The sequence below is a fragment of the Strongylocentrotus purpuratus genome, unplaced genomic scaffold, assembly GCF_000002235.5.
Source record: "Strongylocentrotus purpuratus isolate Spur 01 unplaced genomic scaffold, Spur_5.0 spur5_scaffold_8, whole genome shotgun sequence".
NCBI classification, from domain to species: Eukaryota; Metazoa; Echinodermata; class Echinoidea; order Camarodonta; family Strongylocentrotidae; genus Strongylocentrotus; species Strongylocentrotus purpuratus.
Genome location: NW_022145614.1, coordinates 5,176,600 through 5,204,212, shown reverse-complemented (window position 1 = coordinate 5,204,212; position 27,613 = coordinate 5,176,600). Strand labels below are relative to the sequence as shown.

General features: G+C 37.2%; 1 protein-coding gene across 2 annotated transcripts; it reads left to right on the top strand.

Annotated features, from left to right (window-relative positions):
* Positions 1-546: 546 nt before the first annotated feature.
* LOC593642 lies at positions 547-27,613 on the top strand. Of its 2 annotated transcripts, XM_003730190.3 has the most exons (13): positions 547-1,146; positions 13,713-13,964; positions 14,509-14,627; positions 16,334-16,425; positions 16,953-16,982; positions 17,492-17,581; positions 17,911-18,021; positions 19,504-19,530; positions 21,697-21,843; positions 22,638-22,696; positions 23,331-23,437; positions 24,401-24,528; positions 25,055-27,613. In XM_003730190.3, exons 1-13 carry the CDS (start codon positions 742-744, stop codon positions 25,243-25,245), a joined length of 1,758 nt encoding a protein of 585 aa, XP_003730238.2. In that variant the 5' UTR covers positions 547-741; the 3' UTR covers positions 25,246-27,613. The 2 variants fall into 2 exon arrangements, with proteins under 2 accessions (XP_003730238.2, XP_798206.4); XM_793113.5 differs by lacking the exon at positions 21,697-21,843 and having other exon boundaries at positions 548-1,146.

Sequence of the window (27,613 nt, the reverse complement as noted above, 5' to 3'; positions counted from 1 at the left end):
ATTTTTACTCGCATTAGGTTGAATTTACGAATTTAAAACAAAATAATTATCATCAAAGGTTTTGTGTTTCTTCTTTCTCTTCTCCCCCTCATTCTCTTTCTCTCCCTCTCTCTTTCTTTCTCTCTCTCTCTCTCTCTCTCTCTCTCTCCCTCTCTCTTTTTTTCTCTCTCTTACTCTCTTTCCCTCTCTCTCTCTTTTCCCTCTCTTCCCCCTTTCTCTACCACGCATTTTTAATGCCATTATATTTCAGCAAAACTTGCTTCTTATGCTTTCATTTTTTGTAGTCCAATTGAAACCACCAAAATTAACCGTCATGGAGAAAATACCGACAATTATGATTGTGGAAAATCATTTTAAAGTATAGAATTCAGTAACTCCCTCCATTTTTTCACGTTTCGTATTTGGTATAAATGTTTCTGATAATGGGAATGAACCTCACGGTTAAAACTGCACGTAAGGCTGTGACTTAACACGATATTAGTGCCCTCATAGTTTTCTGCGCCAACTTAATTGTGGGCGGATCAATACACAATAAATACCCTACGAGACGAGACAGCAGATTATTGTTTGGCTGGCTGTATGCCATTCGAGTGAATAACGAGCACTGGTCCGAAAGAGGAAATAAATAAGCCATTGTTAGAGCATAGGAGGAAATAATCAGCTATAGCATAAACAAACCATTAGCACTAGGTAATACTGTCACACTTGTCCTGTCACCCGAACAGATCAAGCGAAAAAAAGATGTTGCATTTGACTTTGTGCTGCAGTGCAGCTTTACTGGTTACCATCGCCTCCTTCCCCGGGGTGTGGGGTAGGGAGCCAGAGGAGAGTGGGGTGCATGTCGACACCAGCAAGGCTCTCTTTTTAAGGGACAGACGCGATATAGCAACACAAAAAGGGATTCATAAAGTCGGACGAGACACCATTGTCGACATCATCTCTGAGAAGACATCGTCATCATCATCGGTTGTACATGCCGGTGGTGAGAGGGGGAGGGGACGGAGGAGCGGTGATGATGCGGGGCAGAGTAGGAGCAGGCGAGCAGTGACAACCAGTTACAGCTCATCAGATGCAGATGCTATCGTTGCTACGCACAACGACGGGAGGGGTAGAGTGACACCAGAAGCTGCTAACATGAAAACTATGGTGAGCTGTTAATTAACTTAATTTGACAAATTTTTGACTGATGGTGGGGGGGGGGGGGGGGCTAGAAAGAGGATAGACAGATAGGTAAAGGATTAGATGGAGAGAGAGAATGAGACAGAGAGAGAGAGAGAGAGAGAGGGAGGGAGAGAGAGAGAGAGAGAGAGAGAGAGAAAGCAATGGGGTTATTTCTTGGATGCTTTACATTTGCCCCGTCCTTTTCTTATCTCCCAAGATCATGTCACAAATTAGTTGTGAGCAGTGGCGTACGCAAGATTTTTTCAAGGGGGGGGGGGATTAAAATCGGGCCCAAAATTTCGCAACGACTCAGCCAGCCGCTGAATAAGCGGGGGGGGGGGGGGGGGTAAGAGGGACACTTTTTTTGGGGGGGTCTCGAAATTTGAAAATTTGACATTTTGTTCCGTTGGTGGGGGGGGGGGGGGTAAGGTCACCTTTTTTAGGTCAGCCATTGGAATATTTTTTTTTTATTTTTTTTTTACCCCCACCTTTGCCCTCGCCTAAAAGCCATATGGGGAACATATTAATATCAATAATTTTGAACATGTCTGTATTCTTCTAGAATGCAGCAACATCTTCCTTTATTCATGGAAATAAGCTACCATTAGACCTGCAAAGAACTTCGTAAATTAAACTCATTAAGGATGGCTATTAAGTGCTTGACATGAAACTAAAAATGCTGCAGTCATTGAGTCATTTCCTCTCCTCTTCTCTTCCTTTCTGTTATGATTATGAAAAAGTAATATTATCAAAGTACACAAATTATTGAGTAGTCATGAATATTACTATATTAAAATGTATAGTTTTTCGAAAAGTGAATAACGGACTGAGCATAAGGAAGTATACACAAGTTTAAATAGTAGCCCTGTATTTTTAATGCGAGAAAGAGCTATTAATAGATTTAAAAATATTGAAAAGGTCTTCTTTTTTTTTTTAAGTGGAAAGAATAATGATTCCAAAAAGAGAACGTTGGAACGAGAGCTAAAGCTATGCAGATGCATGGTGGGAGGAGAGACAAACTGCAAGTTAAAACAAAAACAGAATCATTTCAAAGGTTCCAGCGTAACTGGAATTGAAGCGTATCATGAAGCATTATCTTACTATAATCATGATTAAGGTATGTGAATGTGATATCGTATACAACGAGTCCCTTTTTTTATACCAGAATAAAAGAGTATATCTAAATTCTTGAGTAGACTAGGTGCACTAATTAAAGTCAAAACGGAACATCAATCTAAGACGGAAACACGGGATCCGGTGAATTTTATGCTGAATAGCGTTGACTTCTCGTAATGATGCTAAAAGGCTTAAAAGCATTTTGTAATTGGGCCGGTCCAAGCTATTTCGTCCCATACGTTTAATAAATACCGACCACATCTAAAATGTCATTGTATCTGATGATAGTATGAAGCCAATAGCAAAACTAGAGCTTGAATTGGACAACAGGAATCAAATGAATTAACATTTTATGTTGTTCTCAATAATGTATTATAATTCCAGAAAAGTGGTAACATATGGGACATAATAATGCCCAAAACACCAAAATGCTTACGAAATGTATTGCTGTAGCTCGTTCACATTCACCAAATTGTGTTTTTCTTGTTCATATACATATAGTAATTGCTAACGACGTTTTCCCTCTTGCATGTTCTTGTACCAATGGATTATAGAGTCCGAACTTTCGTAAATATTATCTTTCCAAGGGATGGAAAATACGAACAGACGGACCTCCTTTTCAGATTCAGAAGTAAATTACGGACCTTCCCGCCCCTAAATGTCTTAAAAGTGCCATTACGGTGACTCATGCTGGATGCATCTCCGCTGATGCGTGATCCAATGTGTATATTATATCCTGCATAAAAAATGTATTGGTTTTGTATTGACTGAGAGATATTTACGTGACTATAAATATGATTTGAACCATTTTAGGTTGCTTTGAAAAACTACTACAGGTGTATGTTCAAATGCCTCCATTGGCCACACCCCCCCCCCCCTCCCCTGTGTCACGGCGCTGACGCCGTGCAATCTACGCTGAGTTGTAAATTCACCGAGCGTAACGGATTTCAAATACATTTTTGATGTATTGTATAGGATATAAAACAAATATGCCCTGCCTTCTTTTTGAGATACTGGTTAAAAATATGGGCCTCGGTGAATTACAATAGAACTATTGGAGTCTCTTTACGACTATATTTTAACCAGTACATCTCAAGTGCAGCGTGTATTTGTTTACTATATGAATTATTCTTCATAGTCAATGGCGTCTCAAGATGTGATAACCTGGAAGGGGGGCGATAATACTTGGGTACCACGTACCCTAGACCCACAGCCACTCCAAATTTGTTGATTTTCGTCTCTCTTTTTCTGGGGGACTCCACTTTATGCTGGATTCACTATCGATAGTGACAGACGAAAATTTGAATTTAATCAATTTATATAACTTATTCTCAAAACCATGGTCACACAGGAAGAATGAAAAACTAAATTGTGAAAAGAAAGATATAGAGAAGATGTGGTAAGATGGAGAGAGAGAGAGAGAGGGGGGGGGGAGGGATCATAAATGATAAATATCACACTTGATATCCATAATGAGTAGTTGATCTATACTTTTTTTGTCCGAAAGAAAATGTATTGAATCAATGGGTATGCGTGCTAAAAACTGATGTTCTGTGTGGATACCGTCAAATAATGTAGTCAGGAATCAATAATGTTCATGTCGAAATTTAAAAAATGTACGAAACCTTCGATTCATTTAAACAAAGACTGCCAATTTAATATTAGTCTTGAACTGTCAGTAATTTAATTGCTATTTGAGTTTGCATCTGTGAGAAATAGTTCACATCAAAATATACCTTTCTTTCTACGTTTGGCCCAGTAGCGGATCCAGGGGGGGGGGGGGCCTTCCCTGAGAAAAAAAAACAGTTAAAAACACGTTAATTTTACATTTATTCGAAGACGCGCCCCCTCCCCTGGTGCTCAAATGGGGGGGGGGGGATATTAGTGCTCATACCCCCCCCCCCGCCCCGCATATTCATCGGCTTGCTGTTTCGCCGCTAAATATTCTCTTACGAATTGGTTCTCCTCTTTGGCCCCCTCCCCTGCCACCGACTGGATCCGCCCCTAGTTTGGCCCATGTATCAAGTCTTGTGTCACGCACTCCCGGAATTATTTACTTATTATCGTCTAGGGTTAAGGCTTTCAGTGAATAATTTAACGGGTATATCCAACAATTCGCGTCAAATGTCAATTTGCCTGTGTTGGCTTGCCATTGCAGGCTTTTGTGTATTGTGTAAAGAGCTGGGAGGTGATTGATGGGGAGAATTAATATTAGGGGTTTGGGGCACAAAGGTAAAGTATCAGTGTGTTGTTATCTTCCCATAATCGACAGAGGTGCACTCATGGTTCGATAAATAAACTTTCTCTTCTAACTAGTAATACATTTTTAGTTCATAGTTAACAGTTTCTATTGTTACATTTCTTTCATTCTTTACCTTTTCTTTGTTTATGTCCTTAATTGATAGTTAATTGTCCTTAATAGTTGAGGCACGATAGCTCAGTCTGTAGAGCAGTGGTCTCGTAACCGGTGACCCGGGTTCGAAACCAAATCGATGCGCTAGTGCCCTTTGGTAAGGCATTAATCCTCATTACCAGGTCCCTCGGAGAGGGCCTAAAGCCGTCAGCCGTCTGGTTGCTCACTAAACAAGCATTTATGCTTTCTTAGCAGTCAGGTAAAACAATCACCACCACAATAATTGATGAATTTCTAGTTTTAAAGATTGTATTTAGATTTGTTTGTCTTCATACGTTTTCTTAAGTTTAACTGAAGGACGATTTTCTGAATAGTGTGTACCGGTATTGTATATGTATATTACAAATCATTTTCAATATGTTGTTAGGCACTCTTTGTAAAATGAGATATTGTGGAAACCAATAAACTATTTACATGTATCTATTTGTTTTGCACACCCATCCCACATCATACCGTTCATCATAATCATAGAGTCATTGTGCATGATTGAATTGAACTGAATAGTAACCAAGGACATCATAGTTACAGTATTCGATGTTTACACAGGTTGAATTTTAATATAGCTTTTTTTGTTTGGAGAATACAAAGAGCTAAATTCTACTTTTAATTACTCTGGTTTAGCGGAGCTTCCATGCATTAAAAGGACCTCAATTCATCTTCTGATTGTAAAGGATATAGACGAGCCTTCATATATGAATTATAGATAAACTTGTGTTTATTACGCTGCATTTAACCTATTGTGGAGTAGTCAATCAAGCAATTCAATCAATTTCATTATTTTCACAATTCGATAAAAAATGAAACAACCTATAATAACAACAATGCAGTAAAGATATACAGAAATCCATCAACAGTAAAAGGTACAATACAAAATTGCAATAGATAGAAATAACAAAAAAACATATCAACATGTGTAGGAGGGACAAAGAAAGGCAAAAAGCCTATCACAGGCTTGTCCCCGGAATATATCATACACAATGATAAAAGAAGTACGGATAGTTAAACACACATCCACCAATCGCTTTCGAAGTACAAAGAACTTTGAGGGGAATTAATTGTCGCCCCCGCAAATAGAATTAGACAAAAAAAAAGCCATCAACACCAGTTGAGCAGACATGACGACCTTGGCAATGTAAGTTTTTCTATTGATATTGCACTATTGATATTTGCAATTTCCTTTGTGTAAAGTTATATTGATTAATTAAAATGTAGAGCAAAAATAGCGTGAACATATAATAGTCTAACAAATGTAATTTAGAAACACCGGGGTTATAATTGATTTCATCCTTACATTTTTTAAAGGTCCATGAAATGGAAAGAAACATTCATTTTCAGTTTCATTTATTTCATCTCAAGAGATCAACAGATAAAAATACATATATGAATGGACAAATGTATGACAAAGACATAATATGAATTATAACAAGTGAGGAAGGCAGTGGTCGAAAAGGAAACAAACCTTGTAAGAGGTCAACCCTTTAAGGAAACAAGATATACAATATGTAACATGAAGTTTATGATAGCTTTATTATCTGCTTTGATATATAAATTCATAATGACCATATCAAGTGTTTTATTACTCGGTCTTGACTGTTTCACATTATATAAGCGCTTTCTTTCCAGTGAATAAGGCGCTATATAATTTTGCAACTATCATTATGATTACCATAGAAAGAATGCGTGAATATAAGTCGCCAAGCAGGCATGCAGAGGAATGTTTGTAGAACATCTCTATGAATAGTAACGTCGATGTTTAGAAATATGACATTTCTTCTGTTTACATTACATTATAGTGATGAAATCAAATCATTGTGTGCCATATAGTACAGGTGTACACGTATAATGTGCGGTAGGCATTGCCCTGCGGGAAAAGGCATTAAGCCACTGCTAGGTTTGATTGAAGGTTGTATAGAGTCCACCAAGCCCGATATGATTATTGATCGTAAGGTCACCGGTTTTATCTAGTCAACCGTTAGCAATATGCTGTTAATACACGGGCAGGTCAGACATAGTGTATATATTATTATCATGCGGTTGGGTTTGGGATGAGAGAGCTAGGAAGATAGGGAGAGATAGACAGAGAGAGGGAGAGGGGGAGAGAGGGAGAGGGAGAGATGGAGAGAGGGGAAAGAGGAGGGAGTGAGAATCATCATATTTCATACGTTTCATAACTAACATAAGTTCCTAAAGGTAGATTAAAGGAAATTCGGTATTTTTTTAATTTCATCAATGAATAATTTAATCCCTTGTATTCTTCAGTTTGTATCGGGACTATATGACATTCAAATTTATGATTGCACTCTGACACCCCCCCCCCTTCTCTCTCTCTCTCTCTCTCTCTCTCTCTCTCTCTCCTGCCCCCTGCCCTCTCCCACACCCCTCCCTCCATCACACTCAATAGATTATAGTCATGCTGTAGTGTCACTGCCCAGTAAATGGTAAATGATAGGGTCCTATTCCCACCCATCCATTCTGATTTTAGTACATGTAGGTACAGCTTTGGATTAAAAAAAAAAAAAGTTGTTTACAGTATCAATGGGAAATATTTCCACTAAAGAAACACTTACTCACTTGTGCTGGTATAGGGAAGGATGAGGTAGAGGTCATATACCTGTAATTTGACGTTTCGAGAAGGTCAAATTGATATGTGATAGGTAGGTCAGTGGCGGATACGTGATATAGTAAAATAGAGCAGACTTATGAAAGTTGAATCACTTAATTCCAGTTCTATTCGCATTACGTGAAATTGTGTTTATTTACAATTTGAACATTGAGAAGACGTCATCATCGGCTGCACATCAACATCATCTTCATCAACAACAACATCAAGGTCATACAAAACAACAACAACATCAATAGAAACAGCAGCAGGAATAACAACATCATCCTCATAAACAACAACAACTGATACAGTATAGTATTAATGACTGCTTTGAGAGAAATAGTTGTTTTATTACGCTCAAGGGAAGGTTAGAATTGTGCTATTCCCCGAGGCTTGCCGAGGGGAATAGCCCAATTGTAACCTTCCCGAGAGCGTATGAAAACAACTATTTCTCGAATATTAAAGCAGTCATTAATACTTTTATATGCCGAAAAAAAATAGAATAAAAAATAAAAAATAAAAAATAATTTACATTTTTGTCGAAGACGGGATTCGAACTCTTGCGAAAACCAACGCTTAGACCACTCGGCTATCGCGCGCCGTTAACATGCTTGGCAGTTTTCTCCAATATATACATTAAAATGGATTGAAAACGGCTCCGCGTGAGGGATGCTTCGCAAAAGCTCCATGAAATGGACCCTTCTTTTACTTTTGCAATGCATATTGGCACGAACTTAGATCAAGATCTATCGGCAGATGTTGTTTTTTTGTTTTTGAGAGTTAATTTTCGTCTTCATGTCAACAATGCAAGATAAAATTGTCGGTAAGATCGATCGAGATTCAATTGTATTGAAATTGCCGACCAATTTTTCGCACACGTATGGTATCCTCCATCGCTCAAACCATTTTTTAACATGTAAACCTATGGGGTAACCATGGAGACTGACCTATTTTTTTAATAACCATGGTTATTAAAAATATTGAAATGTTTTAAGCATGGTTACCGGGAATTTTACAGGAACAGTTGAAGTTTATGAATGCAATTCGACCAATCAGATGGCTGGATTTCTTAAGTGAGGTATATAAATGGCAATACAGTACGATATTCCAAAGAGTTCATTTGTAACTCTTTTGGCGTTTGGGATTTATCAAGCATTGTTTTAAAAGTGATATATTTGTGACAAATTATGCCCTCGGCCTCCCCATTATTTATCTTCTTAACTAATTTCCACATATTAAAATGAATGACCTACAGCCCACATTCATTATTTTGAACTCTTAAATATATATTTATTTATATTCATTAATTATCATAATTATTGTTATTCTCCTTACTAAATCGTTTTGTTTGCATCATTTTACTTTTACTGTACTTGAATATCAACAAGGATTTTCTTGGTTTTATGAATATGTTCAATGAAATCAGATACATCGATACATTGCACTCACATGATGATGGTATCTAATTATATTCATCGAAAGCATATACCAGCTCATCGTAAAACACGTTATGTGATATTGACACGTGATATGTTCGAAAGGAAAACTGATACATAGTGTTAGGTTACCATGGTTACATCAGAAGCAGTTACTCTTTATTGTATCCAACTATACGTTCCAAAGACTCTAAGCGGTCTAAATTAGTCTTTCAAGCACGTCGCGCGTCAATCTTTAAACCAGTGTCGCTCATCTTCCCACTAACGCATTGTCATGTCTAGCAGGCATCTTTTATTTACTCGTCGCCAAGTGTAACGCTTTTTACTTTCCATTATCTTTCTGAGTTTATTTAGCCGCCTGTCGTCTGCGTGTTTCCCCGTTCTTTTATTTACTGAGAATTTTTTGTATTTACTTACGATTTCTATTACCCATAAAGAGTCTCGTTAAACACTGTGAAGCTGCACTAAAGCGCTGCTGGTGGAGGTATATATTATATTCATTGGATTTTTCCTCGATTCAATTCGATTGTGATCAATCATCTCAATTCGAATATTTTTTCCTGCCTGCGCATATTATAAGATCGTCTGGCAACAGAAAATGGGTGTGGCATTTTGCTGTCCAGATACCTCAGCAAAACATGGGCGATTAATGATAAAATCGCGATCAAAATAATGTTGACGGATGGGCAGTGCTCAACGTATAACTCCAATTCCAAGCGCACACGAGGCGTTTCAGTTGCGTCACGACTTGCGCTCATTAAGTTCGTAAAGGCAATTAGCCCATACATAAGCTAATAAATCAAATATGTTGGTACTGTTCATTTTGCATTCAATTTGTGTACGATTTTCACTCTCACATCGCGCGTCAAAGACCGCACAAAGTCACTGACGCCGACGCAGTCGTACGTCAAGCAAAGTGACGCCTCATAATCTGTTGCTTTCTCTTCTTTTTTCCTTACGCGGTATCTAACCACTTTTTTTCATCCGCCTACCTTCTAACATTAAAATCCCAATATTTGTGATTTTAATGAGTCCTTTTTTAATTTGTTAATGCCCTCCATTGCTGGTATATATGCCCGGTGATATTTCTTAGCGTTTGTTTTGTTCTTGTTTGTTCACCGGCTCGAGTTGTCAACCTTTTAAAGTGTTTGCTAAGCGTGAGATAAACTTCCTCTCTTTCAAATAACGTTTCCCACAGATCTCTGAAATTGTAACACCAAAGGAAATTACCATGAGGGTCATTATTGATAAAAGAAGCCTTCTGTACCCTTTTTTCATAAGGGTGTTACGAAGCACTGTCACTAATCAGGTTTATCAGACAATGCTAGATACTTTCACAGGGTTTTTATATACAAGGCACACACAATAAATCCTTCCCCTGATTGTAATCAGAAATAGAATTTTATCACAATGCCATATTTTTTTGGATGATTATGACAATGAAGACATGATTAATAGTGATATTAAAAGCTCACCCTCCCTCCTCTCCCTCTCACCCTCTTTCTCTTTCTCTCCCTCACTCCACCCCTCTTCCCCTCCCCTTTATCCGTCTATGTCCCCCTCTCACTCTCTCTCTCTCTCTGTGTCTTTCTCTCTCTCTCTCCCTATCTCTATCCCTATGTATAATGACTATCTTTTCCCCTTCTATATCTTCTCCTATTTCTTCGACTCTCTTTTTCTCTGACTTGAAAATGAAATGCAAGTCAATACTTAGCAGCATGTTCATGATTGAAAATCCATAATTTACAATCAATATAGAGTCCACGGTATACGCTGTCTGTACATGAACTCTAGGATATTATCTACAAGTCCACACCAGGGAGGTATGAGTTGAATAATTCACATCTCACTGTTTATACCACACCCCCTAAGCCTCAAAGTGTTGTCTGAATATCCTTTAATTTCATGGCATGCTGTCATGCTTTCAATGAACATACATAGTGTCAAAGTGTAGCACGTCAATGTAACAACGGCATTGTTTGAGTGTAGACATTCCCTACTTCCTTGTTTGCAGAAGTTATTGTCATCGGTCTCAGCATGAACCTGGTCTCAGGCTCATAAAATAGTGGAATGCGAATGTAATTAGAATTTTCTTTAGCAAAGAATCACATTTATCTATCTGGGACGAGAATTCTTTTCCCAAAATGATAATTTTGATGTTTGGCCTGCCTTCATGAAGTAAAACATATAATTGTTAATGATAAGGCAGTATAACTCATCGAAGTGTTTAACACTCGTATTTACAGACACTTTATTGCCGTCAATATTACGATATTTCTGTTTTTGTCATAACGCCCACCCCTCCAAAAGCGGGATTGTAATAGTTCTATTGTACTATCTATGTACATACCTACTGTTCTTTTTTCCTTCCCTGACCCAATTCTTTCTCTCTCTCTCTCTCTCTGTCTCTGTCTCTCTGTCTCTCTCTTTCTCTCTCTTTCTCTCTCCCTCTCTCTCTCCGTCTCTCTCTCTCTCTCTCTTTCTCTCTCTCTCTCCCTCTCTCTCTCTCCCAATCTCTTTCTCTGCCTTTTCTTCTTGGCCATGTTGTTTGACTGTTATTTGATTTTGTTTTCTTCTGTTTACAAGGTTAATTCAACCCCAACTCATGTCCACATTTGAATTTTGATGTACTAATATTTATTGTGTATTGTCAACTATGTTTTATACATGTAACTCTTTATATCAATACTTTTTATCATTTTTGATATTCGAAATTATTAATCGATAAATTTATCTTTGTTATATTTTACGTTTCACTGTTCAGTAAGTGGAAATAGATTTGAATTTGATATTTAGACGAATTTCGGAGATGAACGCAAAAAAATAAATCGGATAAGGGCTATAATGTAAACTACATATGAATTATCAACACCTTACTGTTACGTCACAATACGAATGTTTCATGCTCTTCCTCATGTGTTTAGCGTGTCTCCTTCTCGTTCTTGTCAGTTCAAGACAGAAAGTTTATGATTTACACATAGCGCCTCCAGGTTTACTGTTATGAACATTCATTGTAATGAAGTTTACACCCAAAAAGCGCCTCGAAACACTGTATTTATAGGAAATAAATTATACACTCTACATTTATTAGATTCTTTCAATTATATTACATAATTCTGTGCTGTTCAATACACGTTTTTTTCCTTTTGGAAGACATTATTATAGGAAATAGCATTTTTTGATGTGAACCAAGATTTGAGTTGCCTCGGAGAGGACATAAAGCAGTCGGTTGCTTACTAACAAACATTTATGCTTTCTATAACAGTCAGGTAGAATAACAACCACACTCTTTTGAGTGATTATATTTGCCTTTCGTATGTCATTATTTCGGGGATATTTGCTGTTAAATATTTAAGACCTTTCTGTCTATTTGATTAGCTTGCACTTTATGGGTAAATCGGAAACATAGAAACTAATTGTGTAGCGAACTAGAGAACAGGAATGAATATAAGTTTAATAGAGAGGCAAATGAACAAAACAAATATTTGACATCAGATTTCTGATCATGAGTCATGTGTGTAGAGCCGGAGATAGAGAGGGGGAGAGGGAGAGAGGGGGGTAGTGAGAGAGGAAGAGAGAGGGGGAGAGGGGAGAGAGAGGAGGGAGGGGAGAGAGAGGAGGGAGGGGAGGGAGAGGGAAAGGGAGAGGGAGGGAGAGAGAGAGAGAGAGAGAGAGAGAGAGAGAGAGAGAGGGGGGGGGGTGGGGATAAAAAAAAAAGAAAGAAAGAAGAGAGCCCTATATTACAGAATTGTTAAGATTTAGAAGAAAAAAATCGTTATTGAATATTTAAAGTTATCATTATTTTATACTATAGTCCCTTACAAATTATACACACTGAAGAAGTAAAAAAAAAAATAGTAATAAATAATTTACTAGAACCATATTCTCCTTTCTATTCATATGAATAGAATAATCATATGAATACCGCTATCTGGTCAGTAGTTGATATATCTGCGGACTTGTCTATCTGTCTGTCTGTCTACCTGTATTAAATTATTAAGGATCTGTGTTCACAACGACATCTGTCGATTTTTTGTCTGTTTATCTATCTTTCTGTCTGTTTCCAATATGTATTCCTTAATTTTCGTTAAAAGATAAACTATTGGTTGGTAAAAGGAGTCAGATAACAGCACATGTGCTAGTCGAGCCTAACCCAAGCTAAAAAATTATTTTGGTACCAATTAGTTTAGAAAACGTAACCTAACAAAAATAATGGATTTTCTATTACAATCGATACTTTAAAAAATACGAATACTTTACATTGTCTTACAATATACAAACTGAAACCGTAAAATATAACTTTTGTACATAGTTATGCAAACTATTTAACTTGATATTGTTCATGATTTTGTTCAGCAAATGATTAGTAACAAAATCCGAATCTTTGTTTCTGTTTGCTATTGCTTTCCTTCTATATTACTATGATCATTATTTCCCTTTCTCTCGCTTGGTCGTCATAATAAAATACAATCATGCATCGACTGAAAAGCAAATAATCAATATTTATAATTTTCTGAATTCACCTGCCCTCATTCTGCCTATATTGACAATGTAATGTTAGTTTACATTTCCATGGTTACCTCTAGATGATTACGGTCCTATATTCAGGGCCAGGATAGTCTAGATCCGGGATTCTGTCAAAGAGGGGGCACAATATTCCGAAAAATGTTCTCTACTTAATGTGATCAGAATTATGTGTGTGCGCCTTTTTACTAAAAATCTGTCTCCTGCTTCTTCTTTTTCTCATCCTCTTCCATTATCATAGTTCTTGTTGTTGATGTTATTATTATAATAATAGTTCTTCTTGTTGTTGTTATTATAATAATAATAAATGTTATTATTGTTGGTGTTGGCGGTTGTAGTCGTGCAGTTGTTGGTATTGTAGTTGTGGGTTTTGGGGGTGGCTGTTCTTGTTATTATAAGATAGATACTAATTTACATTTTATATTTCTTTTTAATAATCTCTTCGTTTTCGACCATGCAGGAGTGGGATGACACCCTTGCCTCGATGGCGCAGGAATGGTCGGACGGCTGCCTCTACGAGCATGGCAACCCAGCCAACACCTCACCCTTCCCTGCTGTGGGCCAGAACCTCTACATCCGCTATGGTCTCGCCGCCCCGGGGACCCCTGAGGACGGGACCCGGGCCACCGAGGCCTGGTACAATGAGGACATATACTACAACTATGAAGATATGACATGTCAATCCGGGGAGCAGTGTGGGCACTACACACAGGTATGTGGACAGAGTACTACGCCTGTAGACCGTAGTACAGTCAAACCTGTCTACAGCGACCGCCCAAGGCAACACAAAAAGTGGTCTTTGTAGACAGGTTCCTTTAGTACACGTTTCAATGAGAAACCAGTTTCAAGGGAAACAAAAAATGTGCATGCTGTAGACAAGGGGTCTTTGTAGACAGGTGGTCACTAAAGCAGGTTTAACTATAAAGGGAAGACTGGGGGCGTTGGTGGCCCTGGTGTCATTTTGGCTCCGCTGTATTTGAGGACTTGTAATTCTTTGTTGTGTCTCTCAATTATAAATGCATTTGGTACGTGCCCAGCTTGACTCTTCCCCCTATCAAATCTGAAAGAGCAGCCATATGCGTATAAAGCTCCAATTATACATGTAAACAGGGGGGGGGGGGGGGGCTTGGTGCCCAAAATCTGCAATAATCCAAATGTTGTTGACTGGAAAAGAAGGGAAAATGGGAATTTCATTCAATTTATCAAGATTTTATATTTTAATTACTTATTTGTTATCCTTATTTCATTTGATTCAGAATGTATGGGCATCGACGTACGCAGTGGGTTGTGGACAAACGTTCTGCGCCGAGGCAAGAGATAACGATGGCAGAACATTCACTAATGCATGGCTCGTTACTTGTAACTATGGTCCTGCGTAAGTTATTGTTTTGTTTATTGTTTGTTTTGTTTAAACTACAATGGGCGAGGTCAGAAATTCCATTTTGAAAGATTTGTTCTTAAAATAAAAAAATCAACTATAGAATTCGATAGCCAGAATAATGGACTATGAAACGGTACAGTAACTGGCAATTAAAACTGCCAAGATTATTAACTCTTAGCAATGTTTATTCAATACTTTGTTGAACCAGTGTAATCCAGTGTAACCCAGAGTCATAATATTTTATCATTCTTTGATTTGTAATATCACAATCTGTTTACAGATTTTTAAATTTTAATAGCACAAACTGTCAGACCGTAATCCACAAAACTGTAAACATCAATAAGTTAAGATGTTTTACGTTTGCTTGTTATTACTTTGTTTTTTATTATTATCAATCTTCTTCTCTTTTTTTTTTGGGGGGGGGGGGGGCGAAATGGCGTTCGGCTACTTGTATTTCTGAACAATGTAGTATCTATGTATTTCGGCACGGATTTTATATTTCGCGAGCGAGCAAGCCAGTGTGTTGGCTTAGTCAGTAGAGCGTCCGCCTCACAACCGGGAGGTCGTGGGTTCGAACCCCGGCCCGCGTCATACCAAAAGACATTAAAAGACGGGAGTTGCTGCTACCTTGTTTGGCGTTCAACAATAACAAAGGATAGAGCAACGTCGATCTGGCGCTGCTCAGTGGCTGCCGGCCTCACGATCAATAAATTGGGCAAAAAGAATTTTCATTTTCGGTTTAACTTAATAAAATTTGGAGTGGACTTTAAAAATATTTGTATAGCTAAGCTACAAACAATAGTATATTCTGGCTTCTTGTTGCTTGAATATTTTGCTCGAAAATTGAAACTCTAAAGAGCTTGTATTTTCTCTTCCGGGGTCTCAGCAATTGTTTTGTTTTAAACTAAGGCTAAACAAAGTTTGGATTTGGGCTTAAGGACTAGGTGTTCTGAAGCGAAATCGTTCTTTATCTCTGCTATTTTCGCAACCACCGAGTGAACGAAAAGAAAATGAGTTGAATCTCATTTATCCCATTTTATCGAAGGGCTATGACGGAAGTAAAGTGGACTCTGAATAAACGGTTCCAATGTATAATGCTCAGTAATCAATCAATGTGTGATTGAACTAAACTGAATATCCCACGCAAAACCCTTTTCCAGTATTTATTGTCATGATGATACACGATTTCCATGTTTGCTGAACTTTAAGCTATTACGATGGAGGCACGGTTCAAAAAGTACCCAGAAGTATAGTCACTGTTGTGAAAATCGGCCAACATTAAGCAGTTCACTTATCGAAATGGTGAAATAAATTTCGTCAAAATTATTTCTGGATACTGCTGTCCCGATACTATTACATGGTTTCTACAAGTGATTTAGCTCTCTATGAAACTATTACTCATTTCTAAAATGGAAATGAGCGTGAGAGCAAATATGTGGCGTGGGCCGAGTCAATTAGTGGGCATCAGTGTCATGATAGTGGGGGATTAAAAGTGAAAATTAAATTGGGTAGATTAAAATGCGAAAAACAAGATAAACCGATGAATGTAGGGATAAATGTGTTCCTGGATGTACAGTACAGCCCCCCCCCCCCTCAAACGAAGGGGGGGGTGGCTCGTTGTGTTCTGGATACGCCAATGTTATAGAGTTAAAATTGAAAAATATCGTGTATTTCTTTTATTTATTCAATTATATTTACAGGGGGAACTACGTGGGCTCATCCCCTTACGTGAGCGGACCGTCCTGTACCAAATGCGAAGGTGGAAGTGGTTTATGCAAGGACAACCTATGCAGTAAGTATTCGAATCCTAAAACACTGAGTCACAATGGTTTTGGAATGTTTTCAAACTACCGCAAATTAAAAGGGTTATCGTGTTTCAAAACCTGAAGTGTATAGCCAATTTCCATTCGGTCCAATGCCATTTGGTCCAGTTAAATCGTGAGGTCTAACATCCATATTTTTGTATTACCGCCCCATATCACCAACCTGATGGTTTGCTCCGTGGATCTTTCTACCACCTCCCATTTTGTTGATCATCTCATGAGGTGTATGTTATTCCACAGATGCATTCTGTCCAATCATGAAACTTCAACGCCATCATAGCTGTTATACTGAAAATCAGTGGAATGTTGTTAGAATATTCTTATTTCATTGTATGAGCGAGGTCATAGGCCGCTACAGCTATTCATTTTTTAATTTGGACTCGGTTTTACTAATATTGTTGTAATTGTATAAATAATGGACGTGTAATTGCCCAGTTTATGCTTATATTTCTTGCAATTTTCTGATACATTTCTTGTATTTTTTCATTTATTTTAGGTGATTGTTCACCCACAGAAACGGAATGTGGTAAGTAAAATAATTACGCATTTTATTTTAAAGTCAATGTTGTTATCATCATCATCATCATCATCATCATCATCATCATCATGCTTCTTCTTCTTCTTTTTCTTCTTCTTCTTCTTCTTCTTCTTCTGCTCCTTCTTCTTCTTCTTCTTCTTCTTCTTCTTCTTCTCCTTCTTCTTCTTCTTTCTTCTTCTTTTTTCTTCTTCTTCTTCTTCTTCTTCTTCTTCTTCTTCTTCTTCTTCTTCTTCTTCTTCTTCTTCTTCTGCTCCTCCTTCTTCTTCTTCTTCTTCTTCTTCTTCTTTCTTCTTCTTCTTCTTCTTCTTCTTCTTCTTCTTCTTCTTCTTCTTCTTCTTCTTCTTCTTCTTCTTCTTCTTCTTCTTCTTCTTCTCTTCTCCTTCTTCTTCTTCTTCTTCTTATAGTATCATTATTATTATCATCACTATTTTTATGATTATTCTTATTATTATTGTTATTGTTATTATTATTTTTGTTGTTATTTTTGTATTTGCTAGAATGCAGAGCCGAATGCCAAAACTGTGGGACACTGAATGATGACTGTACATGCACGTGTAAAGATGGCTGGTTTGGTTCTGATTGCGCAAGTGAGTGGATCAGATAAAATTGAAATGTGGAGCAAATTAATAACATGTTTTTTTCCTGTGTTATAATTACTTGTATATTACGGACAGTAGAGTTCGACATAGTACTTCTCTCATCCAACGAACAAGCAACAACACCAAATGTGAGAATTAAATAACGGGAAATTAAAAGAAAATTACCAGGCTAGGTGTACTTCAATTCACTTCAATTAGTATTATTTGCGTGAGCACACAATCATTTACAAATTCATGAAATATTCGTAACAATGGTAATCCAAAATTCTGAATTCTATTTCAATAATTGATTTAATTTGATTTGATTTCCTCCCTAGCTTATTGTGAAGACACTCATGAGAACTGTGGAGCTAGTCCCGGATGGCCCCTCAGCTGGTGTGATAGGAGTTACGTCATCAACGGATGCCCGGCCTTTTGCTCTATGTGCAGTAAGTTTGCGATATAAATACCAGACAGGAAAAAAAGACTACGAACTCTTGTGATTACTTATCTCGTATTAAAAAGTATCGGGCCAAGAGACGAGTTTACGTAGGTTTGCTGTAAAATAATTTCAGAAAGTGTCGGGTAAAAAAGACCGGACCGGATAAAGTAAACCCATGAAAGTGCCCGAGGATGCTCCTATCAATTATGTACACTCATAATTTGGCGGAGGAGAGGGGGGGGGGGGGGGGGGGGAGGTGCACAAGGAAAATATCCCCGAGTCTGCCCTTCCAGTGTGCACTGAAATAAAGTTTATCTCGAGAAAATTCCGATAAGCTACTCCCTTTGTATGGACATTCGCCGTTTGCGCGGGGGGGGGGGGGATCTGATATCTCTTGCCCTAATATCAACTCAATATTTGTAAATTTATAGCAAACGAACAGAGCGAGCGATCTAAGTATAACAAAGTAATTAAATCGTCAAGCTGTACAAGTCGGGATAAACAAATAACAAATCACCTCTTTATGCTCGTACATGGGGTGGTGAATACCCGGATATCGGTGATTTCAAATGCTAGGGGACTGCGACCCCAGCCCCCCCCCCCTCTCCCTTCAATCTGCCGGATATGACTATGCACCTGATTCTATTACAAAATAATATAAATAATGAGATAATGGCCGTTGAATTCATTAACCATTTAGGTGAGAACAATTAGGTAATTAATATAGGAATGATGATGATGATAATGATCTTTTTGTGTAATGGGGTGTAGCTGTGTGTATTCACCAAAATATTTCTTTTTAGGTTTCTAATCCTCTAAGTTTTTGTTTAATTCCAATGACGCAATTTACAATTTACGTTTGGCCTCATATGAAATCAAATTGTGCAGATAATGACATCAGGGTAGGATTTGTATAAACCAACTAACTCATCAAAAACTAAATATAAAAGGTTAGTTATAAAAGAAAATATCAGCTGGCGAATTTACATGTTTGTTTTTATCTAATATTGTCATGAAAATCATTTTGTTTGATTATCGTTTTCAAATGAATGAAAATCATGATCAAGATACAAACTTAAAGGCCCACTGCACTACTTGTATAGCTACTTGCGCCCTCTCTATATTAAACAGTGCCTAATCGGTGACCATTGGTCCCCATGATCCTGTCTTTCTTATGTTAACTGAGAGCTGAGTTGATGAGATAACCACCTGTCCAGTGACCTTGTAGGGCGGTCTAATCCCTCCTGTAAACTAGTACTGATAAGCTTTAAACCATCATGTTATATATATATTTTAATCTCTCATACCATTCTGTGGAAAAAATACGAAGGTAAACAGAATATAGCCTTGTGATTTTATCAACAGTGTGTGTGTTTGGAAGAAGAAATGACCCATGAAATATCTCTCTCATTTCCGGTCATACGCTAGCTTCTGACCGTGAATAATTTATACCTCTAATTTTTTATTATTATTTTCTTCTCCCCAACAGATGCAGAGAACCCCGATTTTGTGTGTAGTAAGTATGGGCGATCAAATCTTTTCATAGGCTGCATTCAACAATATGGCATTAGACAAGTTTGAAATCGTAGAAAAAAAAAGTAAACCGTTATCATGTTTTTATACAAACAGATACATATTTAAGAAGGGTAAATAATCGACATTCAATGGCGGCGTCATGTTCTTCGGCTCCCTTTGATATTAATGTGGATATAAAAATGCTTCAGATAATACAAAGATAAACCCCAGAGCAGTACCAAACACTATGGCCTGTTTTTTTATGAATTTAACTGTTCAGATTTAAACATACTTTGATATGGCATCGATAGTTACTTTCATCGTGTGAATATGCTCCGTTTTATAAGTCTCCACTGGGGATAATGATAAACATGGGAGTTGCTTTCTCAGCTAATATTTGATTCAATGTCAGTTTGGGAATAAAATGTCCTTGCACCACAGGCATATCATCATGTAGAGGGTATCATAGCTGTACAATACAATGCTTGTGTTGTGGCGTCACCATGGTGATAATATACCGGTACCACATACATAAAATGGGACTTTAAAAAAATAAAGCATGCATCTGCAACTAAAATGGCAAAGATAAGCTTTCCTTTAGTACTACATTCTAGTATATTTCAATACATCCTTGTTTCATTAGAGTCTTTGATATTAAACAGCTCAGCACTTTTAGAGTTACCCACTTAGCATGGTGGTTTGGACTGTGGTTTGTCGTCGGAAATGGCGACATAAGTGAATTCTTAGAGTGGACTTTATAATGGCACGCTGATGATGTTAATTCTGTCTATAGACCTAAGTATTTGTATTTCTTGTCCGAGAACTTGACATTTTTTTCAAGACGGAGCACAGTGATCTTGGCACTTGGGTTGGATGGTAGTTATCACTTTCTATAATGGGCACATGATCATTATGACTCAGATCATGTCACATGATCAGAGTCGCACAGAATAATAATCTCGTGTGTGTCAATGTGTTTGGTGTTGTATACTCCCAATTTCATCCGTTAACATACCTCTAGCTAGTTTGTATATCTGTCGTATATGCATGTCAAATCCCGACTATAAAGAGTTCGATCCTGATAATTACACTCAAGGCGTCATTTCGATTGCGTTATTTTTTGCGCCAATCAAGCCTATACACGTGAAGGCAAATTAGTGCATGCACCAGTATCCAAAACAATGTATGCTCTGTGATTTTTGTTTTGCATTCAATTTGTACGATGTCTCTCCTGCGTGGCGCTTCAGGGACAGCGAAATTCGCGTGACGCAGTCTTGCGTTAGAAAATGACGCTTTGTGTGCAACGGATATGTATATGCATGGTTTGTGTTTGCCCATTGTGGTTTGATGTTGATTCTAAATGTGCATGATATTGTTTTCACTTCGTCTAGACTTCATCTCGTCTCTTCACTTGATTTGGCTCTTGCACACGTAAAGAGCGACCAAGTCTTGTCTCACCTGCAAACGCACAGCATAATATACAATCATGTATATAGGTAGTCGTACTAGAATTTGATCTGGAACTTCACCCCCCCCCCCCCACACACACACACACATTGGTACTACGGCATTTACTAATGATAGCGTTTACAACGTATAAATTAATAAATTAAGCACATTTTACCTTTTCAGAAAATATACACCATATTAGAACATCATAAAATTGTTTAGGCCTGTCACAATCCAATGACCTATCGTTGTTGCTGCTGATAATTTTCGACACTGTGTTTTGATTTTATTACCTACGCGCCAAATGCCAAATTAGCTCAAACAACACCTGCACACACTCTTATTTCCACGGAGTCAAATTTCACTCTGAATGGCGTCAGCTGGGAGTCAACTCTATTCCTAGTTAAAGTGACACGAAAAAGGAGTCATATTGACTCTGAATTGAGTCAATTCTCAGCTGATGCCACACAATCCGAGTCAAATTGATTCGGAATCCGTGTCACTTTAACTAGGAATAGAGTTGACTCCCAGCTGACGCCATTCAGAGTGAAATTTGACTCCGTGGAAATAAGAGTGCAGCAACCAACGCCCAATCCAACAAGTTTAAGGCCTACAACCCTCGGTCGCAACCCTACAACGCAGAGCCAAACGACAAGAGGCGAGATAAAGACAACAACTCAAACCATAAACTCATTGTCTACAACATTTTATGATCCAGTCGAGGCTACAACATCGATACCTATTGCTGCCACCACGACTGCTGCCAGTGATTGCTCTATTTCAAACTGTCTGCATGATTCGGCTTTTGAAGAAGAAATGTGTAGATGCAACTGTACCAGAAGTTATTATGGAAACATTTGTCAGCGTATGTTTGATAGCTTTATTGCATATAATTATCATCATTTTGCATTATTTTGCTTCCGTATTTCTGCAAAAGATTTTTTTCATCTGCATATTTAAAAAAAAAAGAAGGAAATATCAAATGCTGGTTCATGGCGGTGTTTTTTTTTTTAAAGTCAAAATGTCATGGTGGTTAAAACAAAGAAAATGCTTAGACTGTTTAGTTTAATTCTCATAGCTTCATTATGTTCTGTTTGCCTTTATTTCTTTTTGAAGTGCTTTGTGGGTTTTATTGCTGTGTTTTGCATGTCCTATTTATTTTCGCTATTGCATGTTTTTAAGTAACTCAACCAAGTTTCCAATTCCTAACGAAATCAAAATAATCAAGCCCTTTCCGAATCTGCCTCGAAAATATCGGTGTTATGTTACGGCTCTTATTTGTTGATTTTAAAGGAAATATATAGATGTATATGTAATTTTATACTGTACTAAAATAATGATATACTAAATGACATTCATGCATACGTGATAAGCAAATAAAAACAGACATATTATAGAAGGCAAAGCTATTTTGGTAACTAAATTGCATGAAAAGAAGACTGTATAAGCGGAAACTTTGATTGCGCAATGTTAAGTTCAAATGAATGATTATTACAGTAATGTTAACCCCGGTGTGTTTGTGATACCTAAGTTCCCCTTCGTGATGTTTCCTCTGCATGTGGTGTAACCAGTCTTTATACTAGCATTGTTTACCATCTGAAGATCGTTTTGATCATTTCACCATTGGAATTTTAATGCTCTAAAATATTCAAAATACAGATGCAGCTACTGCAAAACAGAATGGAGTTCTCATTCTTCTAAATGAAGACATAAATGATGTGAGTATCAATGCATTCTTTCAATCTCTTCAAGTTTTTGAAGGAGGGATTGTGCGCCTTTGTTTGCCCTTCTTTCTCCTGAAAAAGACCTACTGTATATAATTACAGTAGGTCCTGCTTTCATTAGGTAAAGGAGTGTTATTGGCAAGTAATGTAATTAGATATTTGACTGTATTTTCATAGGATAATGCTCTTGTATGACCTTTCTTTCTTTGTAACCTAAGTATTCTAACCTGATATGGATCAGGATTCTATAATTATGAGGGCGGTTCACATTTGTATCCAAAATCTTTGAAAAGTGTCAACGAAAGGTCTCGAATTTGGCAAGAGCCATGAGCGTATACCTGTCCTCGCCCTCCCCCCCCCCACCCCCATCACCCCCGCCTCCCCCTGGGTCTGCCACTGGATAAACAGACCAGGGGCGGACTGACCATTAAGAAGTAGGGGAGTTTTCGTCACGGGCCGCTATTTTGGCTGTATTAATAATATTAAAGGCTGGTCAAATTGTGTTCTGAATGCCGGTCGATAGGTTGTGTGTGCCATGCATTCACATCGATCTTCCCTAACTGAATTTCAGTCCCAGTCTTCCCCTGATACAGATTTTTAACTTAATTGTTTGTCTCTTCCTTTGCAGTGGAATTCCATTCAAGCCGATGTACTGAATGCCCTGAAGACAAGCGTTATCGAGTACTGCAGTACCCGACAATCAACCTGCTGCCCAGCCGCCAATAATACTGTCGTGTGAGATTTTAAATAAATCGAATATTTCAGTTGTTAAACAAAACTGTGTAAAAAGTGTTATTGATACACGTTGAAGTTCAAAATTGAAGCTATTACTCTAATGAAATAAGGCAGCAAGACTATGTTAGAAACTGAGTCTTAAAACTTCGGTCCATATAACCAATTACACAATTCAAGTTGTATAAATACTGCATGGTTCAGAAGTTACTCTCGATGATTGACGACAATTGTTCAACCTTTGTCTGATGTGGCAACAACCACATTGAAATCTTAATTTACAGAGGTTAGTAAGCAGCTTTACATCACACATTTACAATAAGCAAACTCAGCGGTTCCAATATTATTTGGTTTCTTATTCATTAATGTAGTCACTTTTTCATGTTGTGGTCAGCTTTTCTGATGCTTGTTGATTTTTTCCACCGAGAGAAGCTGCCCCCTGCCCCACCCCAATCCAAAATTACTAGATGATCCAATACCCCCTTCTTTTTATGTGTCGGCAATTAATTTTCGAATCGTGTCAGCCAATTGCCAAAAAATTGGAATGGGGCGGGTACATTTTGGATCATTTTATGGCGGATCTGTCGACAATGTCTATACAAGCTGCTTGTAAGTATCGGCTTGCATGGTGATGTAGATATACAATAGGCTTGCGGGTGCACCAGTCATCCCTCCAAGCGCTATAGTTCTCCTTAGAACTATAAGCTAAGAAAGAAAGATAACCAACAGTCTTTTTCAAGACTACACCAACAGTCCTTTTCGGGACTACAAACCCTCAAGAAAGATTACCGAGAGTCCTTTTCAGGACTCCTCAATCACCCCTCTCTCTCTCTCTCACATGGTGCAACCGCAAGCCTACTGTATAAATGTCTATGGTCGAGTGAAGCCACTGAGAGGAAGAAAAAAAATCGCAAAACATAAACAAGAATCAGCTGCATGATTATAATTTATCTTTTGTTTTTACAGCGACTTTTCTAGCACTGGTCTAACCCTTGGTGATGATTATCCTGAGGAAAGTTTAGACTATACATCAGCAGCCTACTGGATACAAGTGACCGGGATCTCGCCCGTAGCTCCGGGAGTATGTCGGGAAGGTAAGGAGATACTTTTTAACAAGGGCCGAAAAGAGACGAGGATATAGTAATGATATATATTTTATGCCGCTTTAAAGTTGAATTGTAACCTCTAGAATTGGCTTGCTTGGGTAACGTCCATCATAAGATAATGGCGTCGTATAGCGTTCCATATTCACTTGAATCTCAATCAAAGTTCGATTCAACTTGCTTATATTCTAATTGTTACTCTTTATGTCAAATACTTGGTATTTCAAGACCATCTTGTTTTTTTAAGTCATCATTATTTTAAACTCTCGTAAGAATAAAAAAAAGCGATTGTACCCTGATTATTTTTTCTTCTTCAGTTTACCTACATATGTTTCAGGACACATACGCAAATTAAAAGTTTGGTAATGAATGGAATACAGTACATATAAAAAGCTCTGAAAATTAAAATTAAGAAAAATTGATTTGATTATTTCTTTGTCTTATGTCTGTCTGTCTGTCTCTCTCTGTCTCGCTTTCCTTCTCGCACTCCCTTCTTTTTCATACAAAAATGTAATAGATGATGGTGGCATGCTTCTCGCTGATGTCGTCCTTGCAGCTATCAGACAAGATTTGACAAGCCTTGAATCAAGTCTTAGTATTGACATCGGTGAGACGAAGGGAAGCAGCGCGGTACAGCTAGTCTTTTCTCTTAACGTCATTTTATTCAACATACTTCTCGTCCTCTTCCTCCATCCAGACTTGTACTGAGAGCTACCGGTTTTATCGACACACCATTCCAAGATATTTTCTTTTTAAGTAAAAATGGTTTCTTAATTCATAGACGCAAATGGTAAATGATAGGGATTTTTTCAAAAAAACAAAGGACTTTCGAGAACACTAATTTCGTCTCAAAGTTATTTTCTAAATTGATGATTGGAATTCGGTCTCTCTAGTGCAATTTAAATTCGTTTTATTATTATCATTATCATTTTACCTCCGAGATGAAATATCAAAGCCATTCCTAATTCAGATTGATATTTTATCTATTATCTTGAGAAAAAAAATCTTTGTCGGGTACTAAAAGAGAGATCATCTATGATTTATAGGCGGTCCAGCATTTTACAATCATATTCCGTCCGGTCATTAAAAACAGTTATTTACGCACTCCATAATCTCCTGAATGTTAAGGAAGTGAACATGACTTGTTGCCATTTTATCATTTAAATAACGTAAAAAGGAATTATGCTCTAAATTCTGCAAATCCGAATGTTTATCAGCTTTAGGGTTTTTTAAACTTACAAACAGAAGATGACATATCAAATACATACTTTACCAATGTTAAGTGAAGAATAGATATACAAAATAATTTCAGAACTGACAAAATAATAACTACTGATTTTATATACTATTTATTATCTTTTTGTCCTCATTGGAAAACAAATGACAGTGTCTTGGGATTTATATTATTATTATTTTTGGTTTAATTTCATCCGATTATAATTGCTACTTTTATACAAACGCTTTTTATATATCAATTATGACTGAGAGTCGATAAACGAACAGACTAACAATGTAACATGCCTGTTGCGTCGCATGCTTATAGCACAATATAACAATTATTGTTCAGTGACATTTGATGTCTTATTTTGAAAAGGTATTTTATTTATATTTATATGAGTTCACATTATCGTATATATTTATTTTATCTTTCAAATCATGTTACCGTCGATAGAAATGAGATTAGTGTGTAAATACCCGCGTTTATAAAGAGCTTTTAATTAATTGCAAGTCTTAATGAATATATTATATTTGCACTTTATCTAGTTATATTTCGACCAGTACTTCTAAAATATTTAATACGTAAGTCTACACAGTCATGCAATATTTGTACAATCATTGTGATCTTGGAGCACATTTATGTAAAGCTTTGTAGAAAAGTGAAGTGTATCTCGGCGTTTTAAAGTACACGTACTGTTTTTGTGTAAAGGTTAGCTGTCCCTCCGATAAGTAATGTCTTTAAGCAAGTAGAAATTGGTTTCTATTTTATAAACCATACGATTTATATTTTGTTGTATTCTTATGCCATATACATGTCAGATTAAGTGAGCATTTGTAAAGAATGAAATAGATACTTTATATAATAAACGATGATCAAAGCCGTGTTTTCAATGTACTGAATCACTAGTAATTTATCGGCTGATATGTCAACCGAGGTATTACGATGTTACAAGAACAACATACATGTATCAGTCCAATTAATATAATACAGTTTTCTGGGCCCCGTTTCCTAAAACTTGTTATCAATAGCAACTGCCATAGTTTATGACTTTTTTCCTGATCCCTGCCAATCAAATTAACGTAGGGATTTCAGTAGCTTACAACACTTATCGTGTCTTGTTATTCGGATAATATTTTTTTTATAAAAAGGGGCCCTGAAATTTCGTTAAAATTAACGTTGATTTTTTTTTAAATCGTATCACACTACATTCCAATGTATACAGTAGTATAATCTTACTTTTTTTAGCAAGATTTTAAATCTGTTTGACTAATGCAGATCAATGATATAAATGGATTGTTATACAATTGTAATTAACTACTGTAGGTTGTATATAATGATGTCACTCTAATGCGTTCTATTTCGGAATTATTAATCTTATGTATATTTTATACCCGTAAATTACATATTGTATCATAACAATAAATTTAAAGGGGCACGTTCCCGCCAGTGTAGTTATCAGAACATGCCATCTGCGTAAGAGCCGTATTCTGTTGGTGTCAATATAGGCAGCTATCGCGCCGTCCGCCAGCGCGTACGTATTTTGAGCGCCCTCTGGAATACGGGGATCATGCCCCTTTAAGAAGTATTGTGTTTTCTCTGTATAAAAATTCTTGATTGCCAGCATGTACTCGATGGATACAATCCAACTAAAGAGAGGTGTGATATATGCTAACATTCCATGACAGAAATGTGTAATAAATTATGTTCATTGCAGTGATTAAAACAACTTAAATACCATTGCCCTGTTGTAAATTACATGAATAATGTATGAATGTTCTAAGAGAAAATGATTCCGAGTCATTTCCATTCCAGCGCATTCGTAAATAAATGGAAACTGCGTAACCGTTTTGACATCGA